The 12,399-nt window shown below is 41.6% G+C and overlaps 1 protein-coding gene across 2 annotated transcripts; it reads right to left on the minus strand.

Annotated features, from left to right (window-relative positions):
• Window positions 1–4,803: 4,803 nt before the first annotated feature.
• CALCB (calcitonin-related polypeptide beta) lies at window positions 4,804–11,864 on the minus strand. 2 transcript variants are annotated; one of them, XM_011999560.1, is made up of 5 exons: window positions 11,765–11,823; window positions 10,599–10,693; window positions 10,204–10,341; window positions 8,227–8,411; window positions 4,804–4,944 (listed from the first exon to the last, which is right to left on the minus strand). In XM_011999560.1, the coding sequence occupies exons 2-4, from the start codon at window positions 10,682–10,684 to the stop codon at window positions 8,252–8,254; spliced, it is 384 nt and encodes a 127-aa protein (XP_011854950.1). In that variant the 5' UTR covers window positions 10,685–10,693; window positions 11,765–11,823; the 3' UTR covers window positions 4,804–4,944; window positions 8,227–8,251. The 2 variants fall into 2 exon arrangements, with proteins under 2 accessions (XP_011854950.1, XP_011854949.1); XM_011999559.1 differs by lacking the exon at window positions 4,804–4,944 and adding an exon at window positions 7,049–7,598 and having other exon boundaries at window positions 11,765–11,864.
• Window positions 11,865–12,399: the final 535 nt, after the last annotated feature.

Below are 12,399 nucleotides of genomic sequence, written 5' to 3' on the forward strand. Positions count from 1 at the left end.
ACATTTTCTTTATCAACTTGTTGATTGATGGGCATTTGGGCTGGTTCCATATATTTGCAATTGTAAATTGTGCTGCTATAATATAAAACATGCGTGAGCAAGCATCTTTTTCATATAATGACTTTTTTTCCTATGGGTAGATACCCAGGAGTAAGATTGCTGGATCAAATGATAGATCTATTTTTAGCCCTTTAGGGAATCTCCACATTGTTTTCCATAGTGGTCGTACTTGTTTACATTCCCACCAACAGTGTAAAAGTGTACCCTTTTCACCACATCCACGCCAACATCCAGTAGTTTTTGTTTGTTTGTATTTTGTTTTGTTTTTAGACGGAGTTTCACTCTTGTTGCCCAGGCTGGACTGCAATGGCGTGATCTCAGCTCATCGTAACCTCTGCCTCCCGGGTTCAAGCGATTCTTCTGCCTCAGTCTCCCAAGTAGCTGGGATTACAGGCATGCGTCGCCGTGTCCGCCTAATTTTGTATTTTTGGTGGAGACAGGGTTTCTCCATGTTGGTCAGGCTAGTCTCAAACTCCCGACCTCGGGTGATCCGCCTATCTCGGCCTCCCAAAGTGCTGGGTTTACAGGCATGAGCCACAGCGCCCGGCCGATTTTTTTATTAAGAAACGGCCATAATTAAAAATGTTTAAAGTATGGCTATTCCTTAACCAAGCGCTATGCTATGATGTTTATGCCTTTGCGTCCTCATATGCTTAGCTTAATGAAAAGCTGCAGACAATATTCTGATTCCCACACAACAAAGTAAATTCCAGTTGGATTGTAAGTATAATATGCCTGAAAAATCGTCTCTGACAATTTTGCCATTCATAGAGTTAAGGCACATATAAATAAAAGCTTGGTGTAGTTGCACATGGGGGAAGCTGTTTTTGAGGGTAAAAAAGAAATTATAAAGGAAAATATTAATACACTTGATTGCCAAAAATTTAAGTTTAAAATTTAGAAATTTAAATTAATGCTAAGCTATGAGGATGCAAGGCATAAGAATGATATAATGGACTCTGGGAACTTGGGGGAAGTGCAGGAGGGGGGTTAGGGAGAAAAGACTACGCCTTGGGTGCACTGTACACTGCTCGGGTGATGGGTGCACCAAAATCTCAGAAATTACACCTAAAGAACTTATCCATGTAACTAAACACCGTCTGTTCCACAAAAACTATTGAAATAATAATAATTAACATATATATTTAAAATTGAAATCATGCACATAATTAAAATGTAAATCAAAAACAAAATTGAAAAATTCTGCAATATTTGGAAATTAATGATACATTTCCAAAAAAACTATATTAAAAAGATTTCTCAAATAAATTAGAAAAGATTTGGACTTGAATAAAAATCAAAATGCCACAAAACAAAATTTAGAGTTAAAACAGTGCTTTGAGGGAAATTTATAACTTTAAATACTTACATTAGGGGAAAAAAAGAAAGAAAGGTTTCAAATCAGCAACCTAAGCTTTCCCCCTAAGAAAATGGAAAAAGAATTTTATATAATAACCAAAGAAAAAAGAAGAAAGGAGTAATAACAATAAATGTATAAATCAATAACATTACCAATAGAAAACAAAGAAAAACAATGAAAGCAAAAGCTCAATCTTTGTAAAGATCAATAAATTATATCCTCTAGCCAGAATGACCAAGAAAAAAAGAAAAAGAAGACAAACTACCAATATCATTAATGAAAGTGAAGGTGTTAATGCAGACCCTACAGACAATAACAATAATAAAGGAATACTATGAATAATTCTGCCCATAAATTCATCAACTTAGATAAAAATGAATCTATCCCTTGAAAGGCATAAACTACCAAAACTCATTCAGGAAGGAAATGTCCTATAAAAATGGTCCTACATATGCATTAAATACATTTAATATATAGTTGAAAACTTTTCTACAAGGAAAACCCAGGCCCAGGAGGCTTCACTGGTAAATTATTACAAACATTTAAGGAACAGTAATATCAATTCCAAAAAATCTCTGCCAGAAAACAAGAGAAGGGAATACTTCCCAACTAATTTTATGAGGCTAGCAGTACCCTAACACCCTAAAAACAGAAATATTAAAATCACAAACTAATGCTCTCCTTGAACATAAACTCAAAATATTCTTCTATAAATTTATTGGCAGATAGATTCCTGCAGTATATAAAAAGAATAATACATCACAACCAAGTAGAGTTTATTCTGAAAATGCAAGTCTGTTTCAACATTTTCAAATCAATTAATTTACCGTATTAACAAACTAAAGAAAAAAATTATGACTATATCAATAGATGGAGGAAAAACACTTGGAATTATTTTTTCTTTTTTTTTTTTTTTAACTTTTAAGTTCAGGGGTACATGTGCAGGATGTGCAGGTTTGTTACATAGATAACCATGTGTCATGGGGATTTGCGGTATAGATTACTTCATCACCCAGGTATTAAACCTAGTATCCATTAGGTTATTTTTCCTGATTCTCTCTGTCCTTCCACCTTCCACCCTCTAATAAGCCCCAGTGTGTGTTGTTCCCCTCTATGGAAAGTTCTTAACCTGACGAAGAGTATCTATTAAAAAATTTATAGCTAACATATTTAATGTTGAAAAACTGTATTATTGATTGCTACATAACAAACTACCCCAAAGCTTAGTGGCCTAAAACAACAATTTTTTTTGGTCATAGTATCTGTGGGTTAGGAATTTAGAAATGACTTAGCTTGATGGTGCTTGCTCAAAGTCTCTCACGAGGCTGCAGGCAGGGTATCCACTGGGGTTACAGTCATCTGAAGGCTTAACTGGCACCAACGAAGCTGATTGCAACCCCACTTTGCTCACACATGGCTATTGTCAGGACGCCTCAGTTCCATGCTATGTAGGCCTCTCATAGGTGCTTGAATGTCTTCACAAGTCATCTAACTTCCCCCAGAGCAAGTAACCCAAGAAAGAAAGCAAGGAGGATACTATAATACCTTATATGTTCTAAGCGTGTGTCACATACCATCTCCTCTGTCACATTCTATTGTTAGAAGCAAATCAGTCAATAGAATTCACACTTAAGGAAAGGGGATATTGACTTCACATTTTGAAGAAAGTAGTACCAAAGAATGTATGGACTTTTATTTAATATCACCACAAAGATTGAGTAGGATGTCTGTACTTATTACTCCAATTCAACATCATATTGGAAGTTATAGCCAGTGTAATATGTCAATAAAAAGAAATGAAAGATAAGTTTATGTAAAAGGGAGAACTCAAACTAACTCTACTAGAAGAAAATGTAACTGTCTACATAGAAAACCCAGAAAGAAACAACAACCAAAAAAACTCATAAAATGAATAATTTAGTTTAGCAAAGTCACAGTATACAATGTTAATATTTTAAATATTGTATTTCTATCTACTAGCAATAAACAATTAAAATAAAAATGTTTAAGTACCATTTACATTAGCACCAAAAAATAAAACAGTTACAAATCTAACAAGATATGTGTAGAATCTTTCTGTTGAAAACTGAAAACACTGATTAAAAAAAAAAAAGAAAGAAAACCTAAAAAAGTGAAAACATGTATTGTGTTCATGAATTGGATGACTTAATATTATTAATATGCTAATTCTTCCAAAATTAACCTACTGATTTAACACAATCCCATTAAAAATCTCATCAGAAATTTTGTAGATACTGACACACTGATTCTAAAATGTACAAAAGATGTAGAAAATATTTTAGATGTAGCTAAAATCTTTTTGAACAAGAATGAATAATGTTGGAAGACTCACATTACCTGGTTTTGAGATTCGCTTTAACACTACACTAATCAAGACAGCACAGCATTGGCAAAAGAATGGTCAAATCAATCAATTAGACAGAATTGAGAACCCAGAAATATACCCACACAAATATGATCAATTGCTTTTTGACAAAGGTGCAGAGGCAATTAAATGGTGAAATAACAGTCTTTTTAACAAATGGCACTGAAACAATTGGGTATCTATATTCACAGGTATGAATTTCAATCTATGCCTCTCACCTTATACAAAAAGTAACTCAAAATAGATCACAAACCTACATATAAAATATAAAACTATAAAACTTTTACAAGAAAGTATAAAATAAGGTTATTGTGACCTTGGGACCTTAGTTAGGCAAAGAGTTCTTAGACATGAACCAAAAGCACAGTACATAAAAGAAAAACAATGATTAATTGGATCTTACTCAAATTAAAACTTTTTCTCTGTGAGAGACACTGCTAAGAAAATGAAAAGAACAATCCGCAGATTCAGGAGAAGGAAGTTTCTAAATTATATAACTGAAAACAATCTTGCATCCATGACATATAAAGAACTCTAAAAACTCAACAATAATAAAGCAAGCAATCCAATAAAAATTTAGCAGAAGATTTAAACAGATGCTTCAATAAAGGTGATAAACATATGGTAAAATAGATGCTCAACATCATTAGTCATTAGGGAAATGCAAAATAAAACAGTAATGAGATACTGCTACATACCTATTTGTGGAAATACTAGAGCTCTCATACATGATTGGCAAGAAGCCAAAGTGGTACAGCCATTTCAGAAAAGAGTTTGGCAATTTCTTATAGAGTTAAGCACACACTTTCCAAATAACCGAGCAATCCCAGTCCAAGGCATTTACCCAAAAGAAATGAAAATTTATTGTATTAGTTTTCTAGGGCTGTCATAACAAATTACCACAAACTTTGTGGCTTAAAACAACAGAAATTATTCTCTCACAGTTCTGGAAGCTGGAAGTCCAAAATCGAGGTATCAGCAGCACTGCTCTTCTTCCAGAGACTGTTCTGTGATTCTGGCTTCTGGTAGACACAGACTTCCTTGGCTTGTGCCTCCTTGCCTCTGTCATGTCACCATCTCCACACGTGTCTTCTGAGTGAATCTCTTATAAGGATATATCATTGGATTTAGGACACACCTGGATAATTCAGGATGATCTCATTTTAAGATTCTTAATTACATTAGCTAAGGTAAAAACATAGGTTCCAGTGATTAGGACATGCACACATTTTGGGTGCCCTATTCAGCCCATTACACTCCTCTTCACACAAAAATCTGTCCATGAATGTTTATAGCACCTCCATTCGTAAATTCCAAATGAGAAACAACTCAAGTGTCCTTCTTTGGGTAAATTGATAAATCAACTGTGGCACAATGCAGGAATGTAATACTACACAGTAATAAAAAGAAGCAAGTCATTGATACATCCAGCGATATGGATCAATCTCAAATGCCTTATGCTGAGTAAAAGATAGACCAAAAAGCCACATGCATATGACATTCTCGAGAAGACAAAACTATAGGGACAAAAAACAGAACAGTCGTGATCAGAGGCTGAGGGTGGAAGGAGTGATTGACTGCAAAGGGGAAACATGGAAGAATTCGGGGAAGGAATAGAACTGTTTTATATCTCCATGGTGGTGGTAATTGGATGACAATATATTTTTAAAACTCATATAATGGTACATCACACAAAAATGAACTTCCCTATATGTAAATTTAAAATCCCATATTTACTATGAAATACTAAGGCTGGGACTTTGCAAACCAACTTTTCCTCTGTCAGCTGAACCCCTTTTAGGCTCTGCTAATTGAGGGTCCTAAGAAGAGACAAGAGGCATCTGGAATAAGAAGAAACAGGTTCCTTCCAATTTCGACTTTTAATTCTGTTGGCATCACCCACAGAGATGCTCTACCCCGGCAGTGAGGTTGTTTCCAGTTTTAAGTTTTGTTTTGTTTTTCCCTACTTCTAGAATCACCTCAGAGATACCAGAGATAACCCCTCAGAGATACCAGCATCTGCCAGCTTCCCATCTTGATTGGTCTGAGAATCCTCCTGAAGGCTCTAGATCCTGCTTCCCTCCCCTCTTCTCTTTATTCCCATAGACTCGAGGATGGTGGCCTCTTCCTATGGTTTCTGTCTCTGAATTACTCTTCTCTTTTGCTTTGTCACTACACTAATACTGATTTAGCTAATTCCTTTTATTAAATTATTTCTGTTAAAATTACTGAGGTAGTTCCTGTTTTCCTGACTAGAGACTGACTAATAAAAAGCCAGTGTTTCCTATGCCCTACAAAGTACTACATAATCTGTCTTTGCCTTCATCTACTCTCTGGTCTCATCCCCTATTTCTTTTCCCCATCACTCACTCAAGATCCAACTGCTGATTCACAGGACATAACTGTTAAACCTAACCACAGGGATGCAGAATGTAGAACTCTTTATTGGATAAATAACTTAGTCTCTCCAACAAATAAACAACAAGGCAGAAAATAGATGAGGGAGGAACCTCTAATTTGTAAGAGCCTTAAATTAAAACTTATTATTAACCAGCAGTAATCTGAGCCCTGGTTTCACATATATATAAATATATGTAAATTCTTCATCTTATCATTTATATTACAAGATACATGGAGAATTTGAACCATGACTGATGTGTAATATTAAAGAATTTTAAATTATTGTACATTTATTTTAGTTGTTAAATGAAATTGTGATTACATTTGAAAAGCCCTTCCCATTTGGAAATACATGATGAAATATTTATTTATGGATATATTGACACGATAATACACTGGAGGAAGGGATATAGATGATATACAGGCATAACAACAGTAGCAACTGATCGTTTTTGAAGCCAAGAAATGGGTACAAAAAATTCATTATATTATGTAAAGACTAGATTGTTTTTATGTTTAAAATTTGTTATGCATCTCCAAAATCTGAGGGTCTACCTTATCAGGCAACAAGGCGAAACAATGGCTCACAAGTCTCTGAAAAACATCAGGAGCCACTGTTGAAAGGCATATAGTGCAGTGCTTTCCACTGTAAGCCCTGGAACCCAATACCTGGGTCCACCACTATCTATCTGTGTGTGACCTTGGACTTCTCCCTGCCTCTGTTTCCTCAGAGGTGAAGGGACATGAATAATAGCATCTACTTCATGGTTTTGTCATGAAGATTAAATGAATTCACAGGTATAAAGCACTGTTTTAAAATAACATCTGGCCCATACATAGTAAGCACTCAAAAATATTTATTATCATCATCATCATCATTATTATCATTACATAGGAAAACAAGTTGTAATGCATCACCAAGGTTTTGAAACAAATGTATCCAAAATATGCTTTTAATCTTGATGAAGTTCACAAATGGCACAATATTGACATTTTCTTAAACAAATTATACAGTCATGTTCTTAGATAACAAGGCACAGCATCACCATTACCACGTGTCCTCAGAGACCACAACAGGCAGTGATTTCCTGTCCCCCTAAGGTTTGGCAGAGCTGCATGATCAACAGGATGGCTCTCAAAGAACCAGTTTGCTACCAGATAAGTCAATGAGAGATGCCATCACATTTACTGGACATGGAATTAAATATAAAAATGATGCACAATAAATATGAAATTAGCTTATTTTGCATTCAGTTTCATTCCTTTCAAGTGACAAAGGTGCCTTTTTTTCAGTATCTTAGGAGGCAAACATGTATATCTTCCATGGGGCATTCTCACCAAGTTGTTGTCAATAGAAATTAATAGAAACGGTGAGTTCAGTTTCATGATAACCTGAGATGAGGGGAAATAAAAGAAGAAGAGGGAGAAGAAGGGGAGGAGAAAGAAGAGAAAAAGGAAGAAGATGATAAAAGGAGAAGGAAGAGAAAAAAAGTAGAAGACAAGTCATGAATAATCACAATTATTACTAAAAAAATACTAATTTACAGAAGTGCTTCTTTAAACAGCATTTATGAATTATGGATATGAGAGGTAAGCAGGCTTGTAAGGCAAATGAAGACTAAAATAATTCAACTGCATCTATTAATCTTGGTAGTAGGTTATGATTACAGCTCATCCATCTGAATCTGTAGTCATGGGTTCAGCCCTTTCTGAAACCAGCCTAATTAATGAAGACTGGCCCTGGTTAAGGTTTGCAGACCTCTCCCTTTCTGAATCCAGCAAGCTTTTTTTTTTTTTTTTTTTTTCCTTCCATTTCTCTTCTCAGAAAAATGACACAGAATGCTAGGGCATTCTAACATCAAGCTAGGTTCTAGAAAGAACTCACTACCCTCAGGAGGAAGAATGTAACTGGACAGAAGGAACCTAAAGAACCTAGCAGAGCAGAAGTTTTCAAAATGTAGGTTTTAACTCCAAGTCCCTTCCCCCTCTCATCCCATAGCATAAGGGCAGTTACCTTTACCTTCTTCCTGGAGTCATTCATCTGCTCAGGCTTGAAGGTCCCTGCGGCGCCTGCCAAAGGCTTTGGAACCCACATTGGTGGGCACGAAGTTGCTCTTCACCATGCCCCCTGATCTGCTCAGCAAGCCTGCCAGCCGATGAGTCACACAGGTGGCAGTGTTGCAGGCTCTCTTCTGGGCAGCAGAGCTGATTTGCAAGATGGTGAAAGAAGAGAAGATCTGTGAGTGAAAAGCTGGGGGAGGAGGCCACCTCATGGGACCTCCGTAAAGAGAACTGCAACGCTTTGACACACCACCTAGCAGTAAGTGTTTCTTGAAACTGCAATTATCAAAGCTGTTAGGGGAAATGACCTGGCAGTCTTTGCCAGGAGCTCTGCCCAAAGACCATCATGAAAAGAAAGAAGAAAAAACAATTCCAAGCCATGGGGCACGGGCTGAAACCCTGCACTTACCATTCAAGGAAGAAGTGGGCAACAAGGCCCAGATCCACCCCAAGATACACAAGGAGTATATAGAGACCATACCCCAGCCACAAGCACCAACACTACCCCTTACCACAGGAAAATGAAATTCCCTAAAGTCTTCAGAAGAATCTCAGAGAACAGGGTTTGCAGCATCCTCTCCCAGAAGTACTTACCAGCTCCTTCACACACTGTTCTTGCTGCTTGAGCTGGGTCACAGAGATGACCCACCAAGCCCCATATCCAGCTACCCTGAAGCTAAGGATACTTCTGAGCATAGGCACTGGACACCCACAAGCCTTGGATGTGGACCAGAGCAACGAGCACCACAGCTCAGTTCCTTTTAGAAAAATAGATTGATTCATCAAATGCCAAGGCATTAGGATGTGCTTATTTTATGATAGTACATTTAGAAGCAGAAATTGGATGGCTCTGTCATAACACCCTCTACAGTCTCAAGAAGCTTCCCTCATTTTCTCTTATCTCTAATGTGGTCAGTAAGTTCTGCTGTCTTCCCTTCCATCCTGAGGTCTTCAAAACATTATCTGCCATAAGCAAAGCTGCCAATACCAGCATGAAGACAAATCAGAGAGGAATCCACATGCATCGGGTTCATAAAGTGGAGCAAGAAGGGGAATCAGGAGAGGCGAGAGGAGTTCAGCTGCCATCAGGGGTACCCTGAAGTGCGGTAGTGGTCCCTCTGCAAGCTGCTGGCTATGTCTCTATTCTTGCCAGGCATTTCAGGCCCGAAGTTGATGCCAGGGAACATATGAAAGTTGTTCAGGTACTGCAAGTATGTGCCCTGCAGACAGGCACTCAGATTACTATACTACTTAAATCTAGGACTGTTTAAGCTGCAAGGGAAGGACAAGCCAGACAGTATCATGCACTAGGGACTGTCCCCATGGGCAGTCACTCAGAAGGCTGGACCAGGCAGGGGACATGTCGAGTGGGATCAGGTGGGGCAGGCAGGAGGGCAGCTCACACACACTCCATTAGGAAAGCTGAAAGGGTCAGTGGGCCAGGGCCGTGTAGAGAAGGGCTGAATGGGGAAGGATGATTTTTTTCTGGAATTCACATGATATTCAGTCCCTCACGCTCAAGAGAGGTGGGTGAGATATTGGGTCTCTCCCTGGCTTCACCCTTACCAGTCTTAACTCATCCAATGCTAGGAGATCTCCCAGTACTACAAGAGCAATTCCCACAGTGAACGATTCCACACCTCCCCATTTCATTTCCTATCAGTTTTCAGAAATTGAGTTTTTTCTATGTCTAGAAAAAGCTTCTACATCTATGTCCTAACAGCTTTCAGAAAAGGAGCTTTTTATTGTGTCTAACCACAGTCCCTCCAGATGCACTGGGACCTCTGTCTCCCTTGGAACCTGAGAAAGGGAGCCCGCTGGACAAATCAGCTTGCTGGACTCCTGGTCAGTGTGTTCTCTCCTGCCTTTTGGGATCTGCCTTCTTGGTATGCTGCGGGAAGAGGAGGCCCTGTGCTGGGCGCTTGGGGAGCCTCACCTGTAGCCCCCTGTCTCCTGCTCCTGCTCCAGCTCACTGGCCTTCATCTGTACATAGTCCTGCACCAGTGCAGCCAGCAGGAGGCGCGCTTCCTCTTCACTGAGTGTGGCCGGGTCTGGGCTGCTCTCCAGGGCTGACCTGTGGAGGGAAAGCAAACTCATTGCAGGCTGTGAGCCACTGCCTGCCCCTCCCCAGGATAAGCAGCCAGGCTTCCTGGTCTCTGCTTCTTCCCCTGGGGATGTGGCCACCGCGACTCCCAGGGGACAGGGCATGAGGCCAGAGTCCACCTGTGGGCACTGATTCACCAGGAGCCACGCGTGACTTCAGAGGCACAGAGCTGTCCGGTCCTAGGGGCAGTGGGAGCAGAAGGCGCCCTTGGCTCCAGGCTGTCTCACCTGAATGGCGCCGCCTGGAGGCCGCCCGCCTGGTACAGGACCAAGATACTGAGAGCCAGGAAGGGGGAGAACTTCTGGAAACCCATGCCGCCTCTCTGTAAAGGAAGGATGACGTTACTACTGCACCATCACAGATCTAGGTTCAGTCCTGCCTCTGCCACAACCGCCATGTGACCTCAGGCAAGTTACTTCACCTGCCTGAGCCTCTGTTCCCTTCATTTGCAGGAAGGGCTGCTGTGAATCTCAAGAGATACATTGCAGTGAGTGAATGGCTTGATAAAGCAGAAAAAGGTGTCCTGGGGGAAGGGTGGAGAGAACAGATGAATTTTGGTTCTATTTTGTTGAAGGCCAGGCAGAAGCCACACGCGCCCGTGCACACAAACCCACACTTCTGCCCTGATTTATGCCGAAACCAGGCGTGGACGCACCTTGCTGTAGACCTGCACTCCCCTTGCGCCTGTCTTCTCGCCTTCTCCTCTGCTAGGCTTCTCGCCAACGCATGCGAGGGGAAGGTGGGAAGGGTGGATTAGAAAGGAGCGCTTATCTCCCAGTCTTGGAACTGGGGAAATTTTTAACATGCCAGGTACGGGTGTCTCAGGACTCGCCCGCAAAGCCAGCCCTCTACCGGAGCGCACTTTAGCAGCAGATGCTGAGCAGCAGCTCCGCGAGGTGAGCGCCCAGGGTTCTAGTCGGCTAACAACACTGCCTCAGATCCGGACCGGAATCCCGGGAAGGCTCACCAGGAGGCGCCTCAGAGGAAGGCTCAGGGTTCCGACCTCCCAGGGACGAAACATGATCCCGAAGGACAAAGACCGCTCAGTGCGCTCCCAGACCCAACTCGGCAGAATTCTGCTCTCAGCCCGGCCCCAACGCCAGGGTCGCAGACCCGCCTACCTCGGCTCGCAGCGCTTCTAGCGCCCACGCTGAGCCATGGGGATGCTTGGGCTCCTCTAGCACCGGTAGGAGAAAATGCCGGGACAACCCTAACCGCTTGCCTTCTCCGCAGCCTGGAAGAGAGCTAGGACCACCGCTGTAAGGTAGGACCAGATGGCGGCGGAGAGGCAGACAGGCAGATGGAGCAAACTGGGTGATGGAGCAAACAGAATGAACTAATCGAAGAAGCAGGTTATTAGAGTGAGCGGAATGGGGAATGGGAAGTTCCTCACCTGGAGACGAGTTTCAGGGCAGCGCAAGCGGCTGGTCGACCCCGGATGAACACCACGCCTGCTGTGCGCGCCTTCCCTGCGGAACCCCCGCTCTTATTACAGAGATAGCGGGAGGGGGGTCCTCACCAGCCCGCGTGGCCAATCCAAAGTGACCAGGACTAGCCAATCAAAGGACCGACCGAGCTCCGATTGCGTCATAGCTCGCACTGCCGGCACTGGTACTCTGGAGCGCCGGCAGTTCGCCCCGCTGTCATTTTTTTCATTGAGGTCATTGCTTGAGAAGCTGGAGAGCCTGGGAGAGAACAGAGAACTTTCACCTAACGAAGAGTCGGGGCAAGTCGAGGATAGTTTGGCGTCACCTACAATGAAGGGCCAGAGCTTCTCTCACCTCCTTGGCTCCTAAACTCCTGCCTCGCACTCCCTCCTGTCACGGCAGTGAGGGACCCGAGTCCAGGCACCTGAACCCCCAACGAGGTTGAGCAGTAGTCCTGGGTTCTAAAGGGACCACAGCTGAAAGAGCCCACCGCAGGGAAGGAGTGGTGGAGGAGAGAAAAGGGGAGGGAAAAGGGGAGGGAGGGGTCCTCAAAATTTGATCTCTTTGGACCACCTGGGGTGCTTCTCTGGATATCGTCCGA

This window comes from Mandrillus leucophaeus, unplaced genomic scaffold, assembly GCF_000951045.1.
Source record: "Mandrillus leucophaeus isolate KB7577 unplaced genomic scaffold, Mleu.le_1.0 Scaffold599, whole genome shotgun sequence".
Lineage (NCBI taxonomy): Eukaryota > Metazoa > Chordata > Mammalia > Primates > Cercopithecidae > Mandrillus > Mandrillus leucophaeus.